Source organism: Podarcis gaigeae, assembly GCF_964106915.1.
Source record: "Podarcis gaigeae genome assembly, chromosome: 1".
NCBI classification, from domain to species: Eukaryota; Metazoa; Chordata; class Lepidosauria; order Squamata; family Lacertidae; genus Podarcis; species Podarcis gaigeae.
Genome location: NC_139678.1, coordinates 46,250,821 through 46,274,267, shown reverse-complemented (window position 1 = coordinate 46,274,267; position 23,447 = coordinate 46,250,821). Strand labels below are relative to the sequence as shown.

The following is a 23,447-nucleotide window of genomic DNA, read 5'->3' as shown; positions in this document are numbered from 1 at the left end:
ACCCAAGATGAACAGGTCATAGTGGAGAGTTTTGACCAAACGTGATCCACCTGGAGGAGGAACCGGCAAGCCACTCCAGTATCCCTGCCAAGAAAACTCCATGGACAAAGACAACAGGCATATAAAAGATATGACGCTGGAAGATGAGCCCCTCAGGTCGGAAGGCGTCCAACATGCTACTGGGGAAGAGCGGAGGGCAAGTACAAGTAGATCCAGAGCTGATGAAGCGGCTGGGCCAAAGCCGAAAGGACGCTCAGTTGCGGATATGCCTGGAAGCGAAAGGAAAGTCCAATGCTGTAAAGAAAAATATTGCATAGGAACCTGGAATGTAAGAACCATGAACCTGGGTAAGTTGGAGGTGGTCAAAAATGAGATGGCAAGAATAAATATTGACATCCTGGGCATCAGTGAACTAAAATGGACGGGAATGGGTGAATTCAGTTCGGATGACCATCATATCTACTACTGTGGGCAAGAAACCCGTAAAAGAAATGGAGTGGCCCTCATAGTCAACAAAAGAGTGGCGAAAGCTGTACTGGGATGCAATCTCAAAAATGATAGAATGATCTCGATACGAATCCAAGGCAGACCTTTTAACATCACAGTAATCCAAGTTTATGCACCAACTACTTGTGCTGAAGAAACTGAAATTGACCAATTCTATGAAGACTTACAAGACCTTATAGAAGTGACACCAAAGAAGGATGTTCTTCTCATTATAGGGGATTGGAAAGCTAAAGTAGGGAGTCAAGAGATAAAAGGAACAACTGACAAGTTTGGCCTTGGAGATCAAAACGAAGCAGGGCAAAGGCTAATAGAGTTCTGTCAAGAGAACAAGCTGGTCATCACAAACACGCTTTTCCAACAACACAAGAGACGACTCTACACATGGACATCACCAGATGGGCAGCATCGAAATCAGATTGATTATATTCTCTGCAGCCAAAGATGGAGAAGCTCTATACAGTCAGCAAAAACAAGACCTGGAGCTGACTGTGGCTCAGATCATCAGCTTCTTATAGCAAAATTCAAGCTTAAACTGAAGAAAGTAGGAAAAACCACTGGGCCGGTAAGATACAATCTAAGTCAAATCCCTTATGAATACACAGTGGAAGTGAGGAAGTGGTTTAAGGATTTAGATTTGGTGGACAGAATGCCTGAAGAACTATGGATGGAGGCTTGTAACATTATACAGGAGGCAGCAACGAAAACCATCCCAATGAAAAGGAAATGCAAGAAAGCAAAGTGGCTGTCCAATGAGGCCTTACAAATAGCGGGGGAGAGAAGGCAAGCAAAATGCGAGGGAGATGGTGAAAGATACAGGAAATTGAATGCAGATTTCCAAAGAATAGCAAGGAGAGACAAGAAGACCTTCTTAAACAAGCAATGCAAAGAAATAGAGGAAAGCAATAGAATGGGAAGAACCAGAGATCTGTTCAAGAAAATTGGAGATATGAAAGGAACATTTCGTACAAAGATTTCCATAATAAAGGACAAAAGTGGAAAGGACCTAACAGAAGCAGAAGACATCAAGAAGAGGTGGCAAGAATACACAGAGGAATTATACCAGAAAGAAATGGATGTCTCGTATACCCCAGGTAGTGTGGTTGCTGACCTTGAGCCAGACATCCTGGAAAGTGAAGTCAAATGGGCCTTAGAAAGCACTGCAAATAACAAGGCCAGTGGAAGTGATGGTATTCCAGCTGAACTATTTAAAATTTTAAAAGATGATGCTGTTAAGGTGCTACTCTCAATATGCCAGCAAGTTTGGAAAACTCAGCAGTGGCCAGAAGATTGGAGAAGATCAGTCTACATCCCAATCCCAAAGAAGGGCAGTGCCAAAGAATGCTCCAACTACCGCACAATTGCACTCATTTCACACGCTAGCAAGGTTATGCTTAAAATTCTACAAGGAAGGCTCAAGCAGTATGTGGACCGAGAACTCCCAAAAGTGCAAGCTGGATTTAGAAGAGGCAGAGGAACCAGAGACCAAATTGCAAACATGCGCTGGATTATGGAGAAAGCTAGAGAGTTCCAGAAAGACATCTACTTCTGCTTCATTGACTATGCAAAAGCCTTTGACTGTGTCGACCACGGCAAACTATGGCAAGTTCTTAAAGAAATGGGAGTGCCAGATCACCTCATCTGTCTCCTGAGAAATCTCTATGTGGGACAAGAAGCTACAGTTAGAACTGGATATGGAACAACTGATTGGTTCAAAATTGGGAAAGGAGTACGACAAGGCTGTATTTTGTCTCCCTGCTTATTTAACTTATATGCAGAATTCATCATGCGAAAGGCTGGGCTGGATGAATCCCTAGCCGGAATTAAGATTGCCGGAAGAAATATCAACAACCTCAGATATGTAGATGACACAACCTTGATGGCAGAAAGTGAGGAGGAATTAAAGAACCTTTTAATGAGGGTGAAAGAGGAGAGCGCAAAATATGGTCTGAAGCTCAACATCAAAAAAACGAAGATCATGGCCACTGGTCCCATCACCTCCTGGCAAATAGAAGGGGAAGAAATGGAGGTAGTGAGAGATTTTACTTTCTTGGGCTCAATGATCACTGCAGATGGTGACAGCAGCCACGAAATTAAAAGACGCCTGCTTCTTGGGAGAAGGGCAATGACAGGCCTAGACAGCATCTTGAGAAGTAGAGACATCACCTTGCCAACAAAGGTTCGTATAGTTAAAGCTATGGTTTTCCCAGTAGTGATGTATGGAAGTGAGAGCTGGACCATAAAGAAGGCTGATCGCCGAAGAATTGATGCTTTTGAATTATGGTGCTGGAGGAGACTCTTGAGAGTCCCATGGACTGCAAGAAGATCAAACCTCTCCATACTGAAGGAAATCAACCCTGAGTGCTCACTGGAAGGACAGATTGTGAAGCTGAGGCTCCAGTACTTTGGCCACCTCATGAGAAGAGAAGACTCCCTGGAGAAGACCCTGATGTTGGGAAAGATGGAGGGCACAAGGAGAAGGGGACGGCAGAGGACGAGATGGTTGGATAGTGTTTTCGAGGTTACCAGCATGAGTTTGACCAAACTGCGGGAGGCAGTGGAGGACAGAGGTGCCTGGCGTTCTCTGGTCCATGGGGTCACGAAGAGTCGGACACGACTAAACGACTAAACAACAACAACAACAACATAGATTCACATACCCCTGTCCTACTGGCTTGCCATACTAAGCTATACACAGGCCTGTGCACTGCTGTAACGGGGACAGCAAAAAAATCAAAATTATATTTAAAAGCTAGAAGATTATTCTTTTAAAAAAACAAAACCCCTCTCTAATATTTTTGTTACTGATCATTTCTTTCTATCTACTGAATACTAATGAAGCAATTAGGCCCCATCAGAAGTGTGACTGTTTTCACTGGAGCAATGAATGAATTTTAACTGAGCGTATACGTACATAGCATTTATACATGGCTTTCAGAAACCCCTTATTGAAAAGTCTATTACCATCAAATTATTGGGTTTTGAACAAAATTATATTTCTCTCCAAATTACTACAGCTACTGATCAAATAGAGCAGATTAAAGCTGTTTCTTAAGTGGCATTTAAATCCATTTGTGTAGTTCAAGTGGGACCCAAACAATCTCACACACGCACAGAATAAACCAGTTTTGCTAATGCATGGGTCTTCTTCCCTCTCCTCACATAATGTAAGTATGGCAGTCGCTGTGCCCCCTAAATAAAACAGGCAATGGTACTAATCATGTGGCTGAGATCTCTCCACCCAACCACCCCTCATTGAAGACACTGCTTTTGGCTTTTGCTGTTGGGATGGCACCCCACAGCATGGGGGACTTGAATTTAGCAAAACAACTGAACTGACCTAGAGACTCACCTCTATCATTCTACCCCAAGATCTAGGATGGCCACTTAAAAGGTAAAGAGACCCCTGACCATTAGGTCCAGTCGCAGACGACTCAGGTTGGCGTTCATCTCGCTTTATTGGCCGAGGGAGCCGGCGTACAGCTTCTGGGTCATGTGGCCAGCATGACTAAGATGCTTCTGGCGAACCAGAGCAGCACATGGAAACACTGTTTACCTTCCCGCTGGAGTGTTACCTATTTATCTACTTGTGCTTCGTGCTTTCGAACTGCTAGGTTGGCAGGAGCAGGGACCAAACAATGGGAGCTCAACCCATCGCGGGGATTCGAACCGCCGACCTTCTGATCGGCAAGCCCTAGGCTCTGTGGTTTAACCCACAGAGTAAGTGGATGGCCACTTACACCTCACCAAAAAAGAAGAGTCAATGCATTGCTACAAAGGAGGACACTAATTTGCCAAAAGTTTTCATAGCTTCATGTACATGTAGAGTTGTATATAATTTGAGCAGAAATACATATCATCATATGTGAAAAAGACGGTGAACAACAGGCCAATGTGTCTGCTAAATCTGTTGTCCATGAATTAATGGTTTTTGGACCACATCAAAGCCATTTATAGTTTCCCTTCTTAAGCTCTTTTTCTTTAAAACAGGCTTGGGCTGGAAAGGCAGTGTTCGAAACTCCCATTGTTCTAGGTGCATTTTGTGACAGGGAATTTAGCGCAAACAGTTTATGAGCTCTGGGCACAGTATTGAGCCTAAGATTTCAAATTAAAACTGCAGAATGGAAGCAAAGGAAGACCTTTTTTTTGCCTCCCCACTTCCAGCTACTCTCTGAAGACTCAAGAAAGGACCCTCATAAGAATATGGGGTGGGGGGCAGGCAGGGGAAGGACTAGACCAAGTGAAAAATGAACATAATATTTTAGCTGCAGTTCATTCATATTCAGCTTTGTATTCTTGTTATAAAAAAGCACGCCTAGACATTCTGTTGTTGCGCCTAGGTTTAAGGTGCCATTTAGCTCCTAGCTTTCATGTCTCAGTTTCTAACACTGCTTCAAGCAGAGGGCCCATTCAAACAATGGACTGTCCTTTTACCATCCTTCTGACAATAAACTGCCCTTTGTAAAGTAGGACACATAGAAACCCCCTGCCAAGATCCTACAGCAGGGGTAAGGAACAACATCTGGTCCGCAGGCTGGATCCTGAGCTCCTGCACTCCCTACAGGGCATTTTAAACTCAGATTAAGATCCTTGCCAAAAGCAGACAGTGACTGCACTAGGGAGTTCATGGTCAGGAACACCATAGCTCAGCTGATCCCAACAGGGCTTGTGGACACTGGCAGCTGATTGGCACTGACAGCAAGCCCCATTTGTCAAGGGACAAGCAGGAGCGCGCTTTAAGACTCCCAATAGCTCTTTTGCAGCTGCATCTTTACTTGCCCCATACCTGATGTCACGAGCGGTGTGATTGGGGGCAAACAGGCCTTGTGGGCCAAAACTTAATTTGGTTGATAGGTGGCTCCCCATTGCCCTCCTACTGCATCAATGGTCAACTAGTTCAACATAAAAATGGGTACTGCTCCATCTGTCATGATCAGTGCTTTAAAAAAATGTTTAGGGGTTCTCTCATTTTGACTCAAGACAATCACCATTTTATAGTTCACATCAGGAAAAATAAATACATTAAATGGACAAAAGTACAAAGATTCACCAAATGTTTAGGGGTCTACGTACCCCCAGAAAAAAAGCACTGGTCATGATGGTTCTGTCCTCTTATGTGTTTATTTGTAGTTATCTCCTTCCAGTGTTTACGTGCCTCCTTACTGGGCGCTGACCCATTGTTGAGCATTCAGTGATTTCTAATTTACAGAACTTCTGGGTTTTAAATTTGCTCCAGATCTGCAACACAACTAGAACTAACAAATGCTGCTTTGGTGGTGAAGATCCAAGTAAGAACTGTGTACCAATTCCTTTGTGTGTGAATATATGCAGCATGGCATCAGATAATGCGAAGCACTGGCAGAAAACATTTTTAACATCTCCATTGTGCCCTAGCTGTTCAAATAATTTATGTATGCTGGACTCTGATGTGTCTCTGTACAAAGAAGGTTAAGTCCATAAATAAGCCATATAGAGAAAGAACAGAATACACTTTGATTAAGAATTGTGGCTGTGATGTAGGGTAAGGAGACAAACCTTTGAGTCTTATCAGTGATCTATATGAACTAAGTCCTTAAAGAGAAAGGGAGATTCCTCTTGAGATTTTCTGCTATTTGATCTTCCTTCAATTGTGAAGCAGTTACAATTACTATAGCCTGTTTCTGGAGGTGGGGGGGGGGAGAAAAGGGGGGCAGTTCATCTCGTGCGCGGAACGGCACGGAAGGCATTGTGATCACTTAATGATGTCCCAAGGGAACTACATTCCCAGCGGAGGCCCTCACAATCTCAAGGTACACTGTACAGCCACTGTGGGTGGAAATCTGCTTTGGCAAAGCTTTGCCATTTCCCTAACACTTTTCCTCCCAGGATATTCTTTCGATACATCAATTTAGCATGCATGGCTTTGTGACCATTTGAAACGAGGATTTGCCACCTCTGCATTGCAAAGCGCAGATAGCTTTCAAATTAGCTTTGTGAGCGTGTGTTTACCAAAAGTGCACACACATATGGTGATTTGCAATGTAAAGGGTTTTATCAGCACAAGCTTGTGATGGATGTGTTGCTAAACTGTAAGTGAGATATGTACGTCAACACATAGGCATATTTGCAAAACCTTCCTGCTGTGCTATCATGTCTTTGGATAAGAAACATGGAGAGCATAAATGAACAGGGTGGGGGTGCTCAGGAATGCATGGCAGTGGTTGAGAGCAACCCTTGTCAACCTGGTGCCCTGGGGGGCTGATAGATAAAGGCTGCTGTAGAGGCATAAAATCTCAAGGAGGAAAATATTCAATGGCTTCTAACAATGGCCTAGAGTAGTGTTCCTATACAGAATATGTAAACATAACCTGATCCTTGGATGTGCAGATGAGGCTGTCAAATGAGAAATGACCAATTTTCTTACTGTGGTTTCTCTACCTGTCTATCTATCTATCTATCTATCTATCTATCTATCTATTTACCGAATCCATATCCCATCACTTTGAGAGGGGCAGCTTTCCTGCTAGGCATCTCAAATAAAAACTAAGGAAATTTAGAACAGCAATCTATAAAACCACATTTTTAAAATAAAAAACACACATTGGCAATAAAATTAATAGATGGTAATACCCCAAAATTCATTGACTTAAAACAGCACTCAGCCTAGTAAAACCATCAAGTCACAGACATAATGTAAGATAAAATAGAACCAAAATTATAGCAGCCGGGCTGATTCTTAAATCATGGGAAGGCAGCAGTGAACAGGTAAGTTTTCCGCCTCTTCTTAAAGGCCTGAAGTGATGGAGCCTGTGGAATCGCAAGTCCACAATTTCCACCCTCCAAAAAGCTCCCTCACTTCTGCCTGTCAACCTATTTGCTCTCACAGGGGGGTCACAAGTAGGCTGATACAGGTGAGGACAGCCCTTCAGGAAATCAAGTAATTTATATGGATCTCAATAATTTTGTCTGCACAGGCAAGCACATAAACTGTCTATTCTGCCAGTCACAAGCACATCATTTCTATACCACATCTGCCTACAGCATCTTGTGATCAGTGTATTTATGGTTCCCCCACCCTTCTGCTCACAAAAAGAGTGGAGACTTTTTTTTAGTTTAGTTTATTAAATTTATAAGTTGCTTCCCACAACAGACAGTTTTGAAGTGATTTTCAAAAACAGAATGCAGTGATACAGAAAAAACAACAACCAAGCATAACCAGAGTAAAAACATCCAGTCATTGCTTCTGCCCAACAGGGAGCTACTACAGAAATGGCCCTGTTCTCTTTTTTTGCTAACATCCGGACCCCCCTCAGAGGTAGCACATAAATAAGAGTCTCACCTGGTGATCTCAGGGTCTTCTTCTTTGGTGATCACTCATAGCCTCATTAGATTGTCTTCCATGAACACGGTCTTAACAGTGAGTCCATAAGTGACTGTGGACGCCAATTCTGGATACACACGTCTTTCCACCGTGGGTACATAGGTTTCTGGGCAGGAGTTGATCAAGGTGAGGGTTTGCAAAACATGCCTTCCTCTTAGCAAATTTCTCCATTTCGTCTTAAGTTTGAGCATCTTCAGAGTCCATGACACCTTTGATAACGGCTGCTCTCCAATTGGAGCGTTCACAGGCCAGTGTTTCCCAATTGTCAGTGTTTATACTACATTTTTAAAGATTTTCCTTGAGAGAGTCTTTAAGCCTCTTTTGTTGACTATCAGCATTATGCTGAAAGGCAGCCCTTTAGGTCATAGGGATCCTGAGCTGCATAAGACTTCAAAGGTTGAAACCAGCACTTTAACAAGGTAAAGTGCAAGTACAAACAAGAAGAAGATCTGCAGAAGGGACAGAAGATTACCAGGTTGATGGACTAGATGGAATGGACAGTAAGGACTGACATAACCCGAGACCAGGAAGAAGAGACGCTGGAGGAAGATTGGAAGAAAATTATTAAAAATTTATTTTGGGAATTAGTGTAAAATTAATGAGTATTAGGAAAAATGTTGGAATGAAAATATTTGGAGAAATGATATAAGGAATTATGTACAAACAAATATTAAGTTTTAAGCTTTAAGGTATTTTATGGTAAGATAAGGTTAAAATAAACTAAGGTACACTGAATGACAGAATATAGTGAAAGATGGAAAGGATTTGCTGAGTTAATTAATAGGTTAGACTGTTAAGACAAACCACTCAATAAAAATTGAGAAAGATGGAAAGAATTTGCTGAAATAAATAACTAAACTAGAATACAAAAAGGGAGGTGTGAGGAGGTCGATGAAACAAGTAAATAAAAGATGAAGATATGTAATATTGGATGTGTGTTTTTATTGTTATTGTTGTATTGACTTTTATGTTTTTCCCCCCTTTTTATTTATTGTTATGTATGTTTTGAAAATTTTTTTTTTGTTGTTTTCTTCTTTTTTTCTTTCTCTGTAATTTTTGAAAATTTCTAATAAATATCATTAAAAAATACAACAAAGGTTGAAACCAGCACTTTGAGAGGCCCACACTCCTGGCTGTTTCATTGCTGAACCAGATCAGTGCCAATATTAATACAAGTTATTTCTGTACTGTTGCACTCAAAAACATTATATACAATGCTAATTATTATTACAGAATAGGAACAGGAAATAAACAAGAAAAGAGCAAGCTGCATGAACTCCCCTTCCCCAAATGTATTCTTTCACTAGATCTGATAATTTCATAATAATATTCTAGGAATACTTCCATTGAAAGGAGACATACAACTGTTTAAAACTAGCAAACATATAAAAGACCTGCCTTGCTCATTTTATGTTCTCATGCCTATGTTGCCCTATGAATGAGCCTGAACTTTTGGCCTTTGCAACAAAACATCCGGTGGTTGTTTCTTCCCACTGCAGAGAGACTTCTCCTAGCAGTAGCAGGCTGCTGTAAATGCACATTAGATCAGTTTTCTTATAAATTCTGTTTACGCTGAAAGGGCAAGCAGCATGTTGAAGTGTTAATGGCTGCTAATTCAAAATCAATGTGTCCACAGATGCCGGCAATCCACCTTAGCTAACACACACAGTATGTAGTACATTTTTTAAATAAATAAATAAATAAATAAATAAAATAATGGAAAGTTTTAGAATCAGTGGGACTTTGGCTTTCTATTTTGTGTACAAGTCCACCATCTGGTGGCCAAGTTGCATAACTGTTTCTGGAATGGTGCTTTGCTGATGACATTTTTCTGCAGAGTCAAGTCCTTATTGTGTGTGTGTTTAGCAGAAGGGAAGTTTGAGAAATTTAGCCTTTGTGAATTACTATACAGACTCATCAAATCTGCATCTCCTGGACTAAGGTGCAGGTTGGGAATGTAGCTGTTGGAATGCAGGTTGGAATGTTGGATATTCTTAGTATTCCACACTTTGAATTTTGCAATGCTATTCTCAACTAAAACTGTAGGAAAATGTGTTTAGAAATCTGTAATTTAATAAATAATAATTTTGAGAAAATATATTCAAAAATATCTATTTGATACCAATTATCATGCAGATTTTGATTTTTTTTTTAAAATGCCAATTAATGTGGAAACAGAATGGAACAGATTTATGAATGAAGGCATGTAAAAGTGAAATGAACTGGAAGCAGACTAGTGTATAGTATGAAATATATAAAAAAATATAAAAAATTGTCCACAAAAGCTTATAACAAGAACAAACTTAGTTGGTTTCTAAGCTGCTACTGGACAATTTTTTTTATTTTTATATATATTTCTACTGCGTCAGACCAACACGGCTACCTACCTGAATCTAGTGTATAGTTGTTGTTGTTGTTGTTGTTTAGTCGTTTAGTCGTGTCCGACTCTTCGTGACCCCATGGACCAGAGAACGCCAGGCACCTCTGTCCTCCACTGCCTCCCGCAGTTTGGTCAAACTCATGCTGGTAACCTCGAAAACACTATCCAACCATCTCGTCCTCTGTCGCCCCCTTCTCCTTGTGCCCTCCATCTTTCCCAACATCAGGGTCTTCTCCAGGGAGTCTTCTCTTCTCATGAGGTTGCCAAAATACTGGAGCCTCAGCTTCACAATCTGTCCTTCCAGTGAGCACTCAGGGCTGATTTCCTTCAGAATGGAGAGGTTTGATCTTCTTGCAGTCCATGGGACTCTCAAGAGTCTCCTCCAGCACCATAATTCAAAACTAGTGTATAGTATGGTTAGCTAACTGGAGGCTCAGAGGCAATATTGCAGCCCCCACAAGTCTCCCAGAATAACTTGTGAACATACTCCCTAAAATGCATCAGAATCACATACTCGGACACTAATACATAAAGGACTCTTTAACAGAGGATTTGTGGTGAGCCACTGTCTTCTATCAGGGCCCCATTCCTTTGTGGGTCTTTTGTTGGGGGCCACACAATGGCCAATTTATAGATTTACGCAGAATTTGGGCCCCTTGAAGCTAGAATTCAGCAACGGTAATTCACTGGTTGTAGTCATGTTTCAGAGTCACTGTCTCAGATAACAATGCATACTAATAACTTGGGGCCCCCTCAGCTTTCTGCTTTCACCCAAATGCTCACTGCAGCTGGTGTGCAGGCATGAAAAAACCCCTCCTGCCTAACTTCAAAGGTGTCTTACTAGAGAGGAAGCAAAACAGGGAGCAAAGGAATGAGAAAAGCTGAGGAGGAAGCTGTGTGTGTGTGTGTGTGTGTGTGTGTGTGTGTGCAATGAACGGATAAACAAAGGATTGTGCAGCTTATGTTCTATATGAGAACATAGACTTGAACGTGATGAGCAGAGATTGCCCAGTACATTTCTTGCCCGAGGCAGAATTGATTCATACTTCTTCAGGAGAGGTGTAGTTGGACAGCATCCCGTGTGAGATTTTGCCTTTCTAGCGTCTGATACTGCAATTAGGGTTGCATTTGCACATACTGTAGCATGAGGAACTTCCCGCAATATATCTGTCCGCTGTTTTTCATTGGTCTGGCACAGTATGGCGGGATAATATAGATGGGGATTTGTGGCCTAGCAGACTGCACCTCTTTCAGTGGTACTTACATTCTAATTTTCGTTGCACTCCATGTTTGCACGTTCCTGTAAGAAAATGGTGAGGTACTGCGCATTTTTGTAAGAACATAAGAAGAGCCCTGCTGGATCAGCGACCAGCGTCCTGTTCCCACAGCGACCAGCGAGCAGGACCTGCATGCAACAGCCCTCTCTCCACTTCTGGTTCCCAGCAACTGGCATTCAAAGGCAATCTGCCTCCGTATTTGTGATTCCTTGAACCTGTGGGACTAAGTGGTTACTTGCCGCATACGTTGTTGTCTTGGCATATTCCAGGGTTTTCTTTTGGATGCATAAACCTTCCCTCACAACTTTTCCATGTTTGTTGGAACATACCTTGGCCACCACCTAGAACAATCATAGGCAAACTCAGCCCCCCCCCCGATGTTTTTGGGACTACAATTCCCATCATCCCTGACCACTGGTCCTCTTAGCTGTGGATGATGGGAGTTGTAGTCCCAAAACATCTGGAGGGCCGAGTTTGCCTATGCCTGGCCTAGAACAGAGTTAAGAAAGGTCTGGCTTGATATGTAACGCTAAACCATGGCTTGGCGTGATTTGGGCAAGCCTCCACAAACCTAAGCAGCACATAGGGCTCATATGTTCCCCCTTCCCTTCTTTTCCTCCTGTATGGTTGAACGGACCGCTGCTTCTGAGTTTACTTTTTATTTCAAAGAATTTCAGCTTAGTGCTGTGTATTTTCTAACCAAGCAGACCTCAAACTACAGGTTATGAAGTTGGCTTATATAAGTAAGCATTGTGTTGTGGTTTGTTTTTGTACATAACACAGTCATACAAGATGCTTTGTAAATGAAAGTTAACATGGCCTAAGCCTTAGCCACATGGGGGGAGGCAGAGGGCATGAACCTGAGGCATTGTGTTTGGACCCAAGGAGGCTCATCCATGTAGCATTAAACTAGGACTTGCATTCTCCATATGTTGCTGGATTTTATTTGGGCAGATTTTCAAGAACTAGTGGTTGGGCTGTAAATTGCTGTGTTGGCTGCTGCTCATTAGTGCCTTTATGTTGCTGTTGTTTTAAGTTTTTAAGGCAACGAACTTTGAAAGGATTGTTGTTAAACATACATCAAAAGTCTCAGAATTGTGAGACATTTCAAGGGTGCAGAGCTGATCTGGGTCTGGTCCCCCCCCCCAAATAAGGTCAAATATTTGTGTTTATTTACAAATATAGAAGACAGAACATAGGTGGAGGTACACCTCCAACACACTGACAGATATCCCCAAACCCCTATTCTCCTATTTCTAAGAGAACCACCAGCATCCCAATATACTTCTAGAGTACAAGGCCACTTCTGTCCCTTTAGAGGACATGAGGTCATTTATTCTAACTCCTCAGCTCCGATGTCATCTAAGAAGACATCTATTGAATGTTCTGATGGCACCTGACAGGACATTTGTCAAATGTCCCTTTGTGCAGCTTCAGAACCACAGAATAGCTAAGTGGCGCAACTATTATTTTTGAAAAATTACAAAAAGAAGCTTCTTAAACTTCCAACGAAATTGTGCCACCTTTAGCATTCCCCAGGCAGCTCCCATAGGCAGTGATTCCAAAAAAAGTTTGTGTGGCATCCTCCTATGGACTTTCCAATGAGTTTGGATAGCCAGGGAGGTTGTAGGGCACAAGAGAATGGTGCAGACATTGTGAAAAAAGAAGAGGACACTCCTTAGGTCCCTCATAACAGTATTAAGGTAAATGACAAAGCCCAGCAGCCTAGAGAATTTAACCAACATTTCCAGCCTCTTTCCCCAGGATTCCCCCAATGAATGGATGGGAAATAACAGACCAAAACAGACATCCCAGCACTGGCTTAAATATCAGAGGCCTTAACATTTGGTACCCACAGCACACACTAGCCAGCCAGTCTGAATCTAGGCATGGCAGTAGCTTTCGGTAGAAACAACCCACTTAGTGGCTTGGGGTTGAGAAACTTAGATTACAGTACAGGACATTTAACTCGCAGGTTGAAACTTCAGATTCAATTTCTGGCAAGTCTCAGAAGGACATGAAAGGATTTCACGCTCTCTCCTTCTCAGCTTTCCAATTAATGTTTCTGGTGTGCCACAGAGCTCAGATCCTGGGCGTAGCAGTTAAAGGTTTCCTGGGACTCTGATGTTGACAAGAATTCTATCAAGGAATAAGATGAAAGAAGATTCCGCCTTCCTTGGAAAAACGAGATAACGATTCCATTTCACTACTGCTAATAAATTGAATGATGTCCGGCCCAAATCTTGAACGTATTTTATTTGCAGGCAGCTGATTGGAAATTTATTCATTCATCTTGGCTTTGGTTTTGAGATGAGGTCTTTACTTACAAGTAGGAATAGGGCTTAGAAAATATGTATTCTCGAGCCCACCTTCCAATGTGAATTCCTTCTCAATCTAGAACAGGCGTCGGCAACCTAAGGCCCATGGGCCACAAGCGGCCCACCGGGGGCATTTAACCAGCCCACGAGCTGCCCCTGAACTGAACCACCCACTCGGTGAGTCCCCGCACGCTGCATTAAACCGGCACGGTTCTGGCTTCCTCAGTGCCAGAAATCGCATCTGTGCAGACACAGATGCTGGAAATCATGGGTGCGCGCACTCATGCTCGCGCACAATCCAGCCCACAGAAGGATCTCTGCAGGAGTGAACCGGCCCAAGCGAGGTAAACTTTGCCGACCCCTGATCTAGAAGGTGGAGATGGCACTGATCTCGACCCATTTCATAAAGACTCCTGGTTTTAATCCCTATATTGTTGCTATCTTATACACCAAAAAAGTGAGAAGGATCAAGAAATCACAAGAAAGGGAACTGAACCCTGAGGGAGAAATATGCCATATAAATATAATATACGGGGTGTGTGGGTGTGGGTGTAAAATGGAAAAGGGTCAACTCTCTTAAGTAATATTGAATAATATTATACAAAATATCCAGTTCTGATGTTACGCTGCCAATTTCATATTTCATTTCTGTTTGCCATTGTGATATACTGGTTAAGAGTCTTTGGACCAAGGCTGAGACCCATGTCCACCTCCGCCATGAGATTATAATACTCTGCAAATTTATTGACTCATTTTTGGAGAAAGCGATTTATATAATCAGTCATCATCATCATCATGAACAAGAGTAATAGAGCTCACTTGGTAACCTCGGTACACCATCTCTTAGCCAAGCCTACCAACCAGGGTTGTTGTGAAGATAAATGGGGAAGAAACATGGGAAGAACCAACACTGAGCTTGTTGTGGGAGACATGGGGTACTTGGTTAATAAATAAATAAATAAAATTATTCAAAGCATTTTTGAACAGGTACCAGACAGATTGGTGGTGTGGCACCACTCCACTATCCTGGTGCTTATCAGGAGGGGTGAGGTGGTGGCCGAATCAGTGCAGTGCAAACACACCCGTGCCAGATTGTCTGCACAAGTGCTTTTCCACCGCACTGACCTTGCTTCTGTCTCCCAGTAAGCAGCAGTAGCAAAATCAGCTGGAGGCCTCCTCTGCCCAGTGGAAAGAAGGGAGCCTTTCAGATATAGGAGGCCTCAGCCTGACTCTTCTTGATATGTCATAGGCAGTGCTGCCATGACACACCCAGAGGCAAGGTGCAGAAAATAAAGGGAGCGCTCTGCTCTCATTGCTCAAACGCTCCATGCTGCTGTTTCTTTCTTGATGCATCTGGCTGGCAGCAAACAGAGCAATTACCACATGCTGATACTGAAAGTGAAGCAATTACTGCACTTTCAGATGGAAGTGCCAGGATTTTTCATGCTGACATGAGCAGTTATTTACATATGAATTACAGGGGGGAAATACTATTAAATGGTTTTCGGACATTGTGGCGCAACATGGTGTTACATGGAAAATCCCTTGTCTGGCAGGCGAATTAGGGGGGAAGAATCATAAGCCCTCTGATAGCAGGTCCCACACATTCTGTCTTGCTGACGCACTCTAAGGGCTTCAGACAGGGAAAGAAAGAAGACAGGCAACAGACTTGGGAGAGAGCTGGCTGGATGCTGCATCAAAAGTGCTTTGCCTTCCCTTCCAGCTGAAGACTGGATTTTGTGGCCAGCAGAGGAGGCAATGTTATTAACACTTCTTGCCCAAACCAGGATCAGGTTATAGCAGGTGTTCCCCACAGCTCTCTCTGCTAAAGCTGCAAACAGAGAGTGCTAGCATCAAGGCAGTGATAGAAGCCGCTTATTTCCTGTTTTGGAGATACAAGATAGACAGTTTTGGTCTTTCTAATTATACCTTATTTCTGCATGCAAATCTTTGCCCCCAGAGGGAACTTTAATGACCTTTGGTAGCTGCAATAAAATGTTTGACATGACTAGCATTTGTATAGCATGAAATATGAAAATTAACCTTAGAATACTGCCTAGTCTGCTGAGACTAAACCCCACTCTTTAATAAAGCCCTTTGTGGGCTTTTTTCTTGTACTTGCAGTTATGCTCTGCACATTTAATAAGTAGCTGTTGCAGTAGTAGCAGCAGTAAAATGATAGTGATGCTGGTGATGATTTTCATGGCAACCCATCAACAAATATTCTCTGGAGCAAAAAGCAAAACAAGGTACAATAAAAGACAAGTATTTAAATACAGAAAACAATAAAAAATACAAAGGTAAAGGGACCCCTGACAATTAAGTCCAGTTTCAAACAACTTTGGGGTTGCAACGTTCATCTTGCTTTACAAGCCAAGGGAGCTGGCATTTGACCGCTTCCGCAGACAGTTTTTCCGGTTCATGTGGCCAGCATGTCTAAGCTGCTTCTGGCAAAACCAGAGCAGTGGCAGGAAACACCATTTACCTTCCCGCCGGAGCCGTACCTATTTATCTACTTGCACTTTGGGGCATGCTTTCAAACTGCTAGGTTGGCAGGAGCAGGGACTGAGCAACGGGAGCTCACCCTGTCACGGGGATTTGAACCGCTGACCTTCCAGTCAGCAAGCCCAAGCGGCACAGTGGTTTAACCCACAGTGCCACCTGCATCCCCAAAAATACAAAATGTTCCATTTAATGGGAAAAGAATATAATCATGAGGAGTTCTTTTTCCACACCAGAAACTATGTAGACTGTTCCATATTGTTCACCTCATCAAATATTATAAATGTGGTAGCCAGAAACACATTGCCAAAAAAAGAAGAGGTGCTTAATTCAAAAGTGACCACAGATTTGCATAACATTTGAATACACTAGAATATACTAATATGTATGTATAGATGCAAATTTAGAAAATAATCACTGTAATTTAACCAGAAACACAATAAATCCCATCCTAGTGGGAAAAGCTTTGACCAGGTGGCCTGTGTGGCTGCTTTGTCTCTTTCCAAGGTGTTAACTGTATGGGCAACTTCAAGGCCCCTGTGCCTCCTTTATCTTTAAACGTGACTTGAGCTGGACATCCCTGTGGATAGAGGGCTGTCCTCTGTAAAGAAGGGCACATGGCTACCCTAACTGTAAAGACATATGGGGAGGCAGACAGGCTCAAGAAATTGTGGGTGATTTCTTGTGAGCTTTGCAATCTTCCTAAAAGTGATGGGACATAAAAACAGTGTATCTCAGACAGTGGTGATTCAAATCCATTGTATCTATAATTCCTCTAGCTCTCAAACTTGTTATTTCCATTTTCCCCCCTCTTTCCTTGATTGCCTTGCTGTTTGTCATTGTGACAGACGCTTGTCTGGTTACATTTTCAAGAAACTGGGATCTAATATTTATGAGGAAATAGTTGGAGATATAGAGCTGCTATCCTGTCTTCATAATACTTCATTAAATGAATGAGTGACTTGGCAGTTTATAATCTGATTCACCGTTTTCTCAGTGTTATGTAAGTTCAGTTTTGCAGCGCAACGTTAACTGATCCAAGAAGTAAGGAACAAGCACATCTCATAATTGCTGCTTCTTTGGGTATTACAACTGAAGAGGGCTGCCTTCAGATGTCTTCTAAATGTCAGGTAGTTGTTTATCGCTTTGACATCTGATGGGAGGGCGTTCCACAGGGCAGGCGCCACTACCGAGAAGGCCCTCTGCCTGGTTCCCTGTAGCTTTGCTTCTCGCAGTGAGGAAACCAGAAGGCCCTCGGCACTGGACCTCAGCGTCCGGGCAGAACGATGGGGGTGGAGACGCCAACAACATCTGGAGGGCAACAGATTCCTCACGCCTCCTATAAGGGATGAAATCAGAAACGTTGCCTATGTAGCTTCCATTTCTAACCATGTGTGCTAGGTATAATAGCTGCACAGAACCAAGAAGAGATGCTCCCTTGGTCAGTTCTGGGGAGGTGAATGTTGCCAACCTTTATACTGACCCTGCTCCTGTACATGAAAAGCAGGCTGACAGCAGCAGTTCACTAGCTGAGACCGTGGCCTTGCACGTCACTTTATCTTCATGCTGCAGAGCCAGTGAAATAGTTGGCAGTCTAATTTGTTACTCGTGGCCAAATGGAGTTGCCCGACTTCCTAACATAGGCAGGCAAGCTCCCTAAGATTAAGAGAGCCACAAAACAATATTCATATAGGTATGCTATAAAAAGGGTGAGTTGGAACCTCAGGCTCAGGAGCCAAAGGAGGCCCTCCATGTCTTTCTTTCCTGCTTTCAGAAAATGGGAATGTGTGTGTGTATATAGAAACTTCCATTACCCTGATCACTGGTGTGTGGTCCCTAGAAACATCCCTACAAAGAAATTTGGACTCTCTCTCTCTCTCTCTCTCTCTCTCTCTCTCTCTCTCTCTCTCTCTCTCACACACACACACACACACACACAAAAGCATGCAGTTATTGCTGACATCTACCGCCACCCTGTTGCCCCTCCTTCCCAAATCTCCCACTGTTTGTCTCTCTGTACATCAGCCATTACTGCTGCTTTCCTCCTAAAAATGCAAGAGATTTGGAAGCCAAATAATAACCTCTCTTGTGTGCTGATGCCCCGAATAGCAGCAGTCCCTTTGTCAGTCGCAGACACCAGTGGGCCCATTTTTATCCTGTTTTGTGCGTTCTGCTGGCTTTGATTTCAAAAATATGCAACGGGGGTTAAAGCTTTCTGCTTCTTTCCTGCATGATTAAGAATGGCACCACGACTAACATATTCATTATAGAACATGTTTACAGGGCCAGAGACTTGAGAGGGGAAACTTTGGTTCTGGAAGGCATTGTAGCGGATAAGAAGATGAGCTCCATGGGAAATTTAACCCTGCTTGCTTGTTATGAGATAAGGAGGTTTGTTTGTCTGTTTGTTTTTGTGTTATAGCCCACTTTTTTTGTAGAAAATAAACTGTAAGTTGGAGGCTTTCAGAAGACTTTTATTTTTTAATAGTGCCCATAGGAATTAGGGAGTTAGCTGACCCCTGGCAGATTGCAGAAAGCAATTTTCACTGCACACAGGTGGTGTAGTGGCAATAAAGGTTTATTATTATTATTCTTTATTTTAGAAAATACAGCAGTTTTAGAAAAAAAGCCCATGAATAGCATGTAATAGCATATGATGCAGCCTGCATAATCACACACATGCACACACATATGCGAGTGTTTTCTTTGTTGGATTAATGGCATCTGGGGAGGAGGGTGTGGAGATATGTCTGTTTTCTTGATGAATGCTGAACAGACACATGAGTATTAGCAGTGACACTAATTAACAGGGGGAGGAAACGCTTGTCATTATCCTGAGGGTGAGTAATCATTTTTGGCAGGTGATAATTAATGGTCTGGCAAAGTCAACAGCAAGATAATCTGTCAGCCTTGGGGAAAGCTAGGGACCCACCATTAAAAAAAAAACTACTTTCGTTTCTCGGTGCCTCTCAGGAGTCCTTTGGGCTTTCAAAAATGGTACACATAAAGAGGTAATTGTGCGGTGTTTCTGGAGTTATCTTTGTCCAAGCTTTGCAAATCTTCAGAAACTCCAAATTGTTTTGGAGTGTGGAAGGATGGCTGGCTGACTTGATTGATTGATTGATTGATTGATTGATTGATTGATTGACTGATTCATTGATTGATTGGGAGGCATAAAAATTTGATTGACCAGAAAATCTGGTTGCTGTCCTAAGCAATAAGTTGCCTGAGACACTGAAGGTATTGCTGTGTGTAACTGGATGTAAACCAGGGACAGCAAACACTGTACCCTACAGATACAACTCCCATCAGTCCTAGCTAGCATGGCCAATGGCCAAGGATGATGGAAGCTGTTATCCTGCAACATGGGTTCCCCACCAATGCTGCCACATCGCACATCCAACAGGTAAGAAGACGGCAGAACAGAGAGAGTTCTGCCTCCGCTGCCAGAGGCAGCCTGGCTATGAACAACAGTTGATGCTTGTGGGGTTCCTGTGGACATCTGGCTGGCCTCTGTGAAAACAGGCTGTTGTGCTAGATGGACCACTGCTCTGAACCCGGTTCTTATGAATGAAGGGGGGTGCATGAGTGCGTGTAGAAACTAGCCTCCTATATAAAAGGTAAAATGCACATTTGTTGCTTTACTCATCTTTGCTTCTGGCCCTGAAGGCTGGTATGTGGCTTTCAGAAGATTGCCTAGAAGGGAGTGGAGCCATTGGGCTTAAGAAGGTTCCCTGGCCTTCCCTGTTTTAATTAGAAACGGAAACAACATTGCCAAGAAGTGTAACCATTTAAATGGACAGCGTGACAATGGGAACCATATCAAAGAAAAAAAGAAAGATGCACCCTGCCTCCACTGACTATATTCCTCATTTGCTGACTTCATCTTTGCTAATCTGCCGCAAGAAAACTTGAAAGTCTCGTCCTCACCTACTAGAGCGGGGGGGGGGGGCACTCAACAATTATCCTGGTTCTCCTCCTGATGACAACGTTGCTCCTGCTGTAAAAAAGCCGAACCCCTCCCCACAGCATTTCCTCTCCACCACACGGCTGAAAATCATTCTTATTGCTTATGTATTCTTTGTCTCATTCCTTTTGGCTTTCTTCCTTTCCTTTCCTCTCCTTTCCGTTCTCTAGGGACTGACATAGTGCAGTGGCTCATGAAGAATCTCAACATTGAAGACCCAGGTAATTTGTTCTTCCAATGCCAAAAAATATATAAGCTTGGGGCTTGGTATTATCTATGGCTTGCAATATTGTATGCTATAAAATTAAACTCGGAATCTTGTGATTCTGTGGCATCCCAAACTAAAGGGTTAAGATTCTGGGAACATTGTTTCTGAGACCCAGGTGGGGAAAGTGACCACAAGATGAAAGACGGGTTGAAAGTAGTTTCGTGCCATCCCTTTCATTTTCTCTTCTGAGTTCTCCAGAATTCTTTCTACCACATTTGGATTGACGAAAACCTTAGAGAAGGATAGGGAGGTGCCTACCACACATTCAGAATTGTGGTAAACTCTTCAGAACTTGAGAATTTTTTTATTATGATATATTAACATAGTTTTTAAAGTTGTCTGGGTCAGCAGACTTGTCATATATTGAGGCTATTTCAGTGATTGCAGAGGCATTATAGCAAAACCTGAGGCTGCAATCCTGTACCCACTTAACTGGGAAGAAGCTCCAATGAATTCAGTGGGATTTGTATGTCTCTGAATGAAGGCGAGGCTCCAGATGCACCTCTGTGGGGAGGGACTCCCACAGCTTAGGGCCTATCACGGAGAATGTCCTCTTTTGGGCCGCCACCAGGCTCTGAGGGTGGAGGAACTACCAAGAGGGGCCCCCTCTGCCAATTTTAGCACCCAGGCGTGTCTGTAAGGAAGGAGGTGGTCATGGCTCGGGGACTGCTGTACCAACAAGGTCCTGCCACCCTAGGCCTTGGGAGATGTTGCTTTGTACAGATATTTGACATATATTTTTTCTGCCTTAATTTCCAGCTGAAGCAATACATATGGGAAGTCTCATTGCAGCACAGGGATACATTTTCCCAATCTCAGACCATGTACTTACTTTGAAGGATGATGGGACTTTCTATCGCTTTCAGGTAATTTGGATTACACAACAACTCAACACCCTCCTTGATAAGAACTTCCTGCTTTCTCCTTGACAAGAGGAATGAACCTAGAGTAAAGGCATTCCTACACACACCTGCTGCCTTCTAACTTTTGGAGGAGCTGCTTTAGTTGTTTGACAGCGGCATGGAAATGCTTAACTTTTATTATAACTAAGCATTAACAGATGCTTATATATAAAGTTAAGTTTGGGGGGTTGGTTGGTTTGTTTTAACTGTGACAGAGATTCCTTTTAAACTAGTAGGGCTAGGTGTTGAGTCTCACACCATTTTGGTTGCTAACCATGTGTTCTACCACATACTTATGCCCCGTGGCATGGCATATTATGATCAGTCTCATGCCCAACTTATTTTCCTACACTTTCCACCCATTGGCAGTTGACATACCCACAATGCGATGCCGCAAGGGAAGTTATAGTACTGTTCCAGTCTGCCTTGGTCAGATCCCATCTGGAGTACTGTGTCCAGTTCTGGAAACCACAGTTTAATAAGGATACAGTGGTACTTCTGGATTTTTGACGTTCGTGAACCGAAATGTACGACAATGGAGGCATTTGGGAACTTAGGTACCACTGTATTAATGAACTAGAATGTGTGCAGAGGAGGGTGGCCAAGATGATAAAGGGTCTGGAAACCAAGCCTTCTGAGGAACAGTTGTGGGAGTTAGGTATGTTTAGCCTGGATAAGAAGAGACTGAGAGGAGATATGATAGCCATCTTCAAATATCTAAAGAGGTGTCACATGGAAGATGGAGCAAGCTTGTTTTCTCCTGCTCCAGAGCCTAGGACCTGAACCAGTTACAAGAAAGGAGATTCCAGCTAAACATCTGGAATAATTTTCTGATGGTAAGAGCTGTTCAGCAGTGGAACAGAATCCCATGAGAGGTGGTGGACTTTCTTCTTCCTTGGAGGTTTTTAAGCAAAGGTTATATGACCATCTGTGTTAGTTGTGATTCCTCCATCTGTGTTAGTTGTGATTCCTCCATTGCAGGGGGTTGGACTAGATTACCCTCAGGATTCCTCCCAACTTCCTCCCAAGTCTAAAGTTCTAAGATGAGACTTGAGTCTGCCAGCTTGTTTTGACTTCCCAAACCACATCAATACAAGCATTTCTGGGGGGAAATTCGCCATCTTCTTCCTGCTGGAATGGCTACACATCTTGGTTACATCACACGGCTTTATATCAGTTTTCTTCATATGAGGAGGCAATGAAAGAAAATATAATTCTCACAGTATTTTACAACTGATCAAATCTTGTTTTATGAATATTTCTCATTAACATAAGAATGTCCTGTATACCTGAAGGAGCGTCTCCATCCCCATTCTTCAGCCCAGACACTGAGATCTAGCGCCGAGGGCCTTCTGGCAGTTTCCTTATTGCGAGAAGTGAGGTTACAGGGAACCAAACAGAGGGCCTTCTCGGTAGTGGCGCCTGCCCTGTGCAACACCCTCCCATCAGATTTTACACACACACACGTGCGCGAATTGTTTTTAAAATTGTATCTATACATTTAATTGTTTTAACTGTTTTTAATATGCGCAACTGTTGTAAATATGTTTTTGTTATATTGTAAATTACTTTGGGATGCCTCATGAGAAGTGATTCATAAAATAAACATATTAATTATGATAACAGCAATAATTATATTTGGATGAATGCATCATAGTGATAAAAATTCACTGTTTTTCAGGCTCCATATTTTTGGCCTTCAAATTGTTGGGAACCAGAAAACACAGACTATGGTGAGAATTTGCGGTGATGTAATTTTTAAAATGTTATTTGTAAATATATTTCCAGTGACCAAGTTGTTCTAAAAAGAGATGATTCGTTATATGACCCACATTGCTTTCCTTTCCCATGTAAGAAACAGTTCTATTCGCATGACTAGAGCTGGACTGTCTTTCAGTTTGGATGATAATAATAATATTAACCCTCATTCAACTGACATGCAGCATCTCCTGGAGCAAATTCATGATAT

General features: G+C 42.6%; 1 protein-coding gene across 7 annotated transcripts in view; it reads left to right on the top strand.

Moving 5' to 3' along the window:
- RGS6 (regulator of G protein signaling 6) overlaps window positions 1-23,447 on the top strand; it is a 210,572-nt gene that overhangs the window by 126,701 nt on the left and 60,424 nt on the right. For all 7 annotated transcript variants that reach the window (XR_014566293.1, XR_014566294.1, XM_083747320.1 and 4 more), the window contains 3 exons: window positions 20,479-20,529; window positions 21,336-21,442; window positions 23,160-23,211. Coding sequence is in view for 5 of the 7 variants with exons in the window: in XM_083747320.1 (XP_083603446.1) it covers window positions 20,479-20,529; window positions 21,336-21,442; window positions 23,160-23,211 (210 nt within the window). In the remaining 2 variants the exon portion in view is untranslated. The remainder of the gene's footprint in view (window positions 1-20,478; window positions 20,530-21,335; window positions 21,443-23,159; window positions 23,212-23,447) is intronic.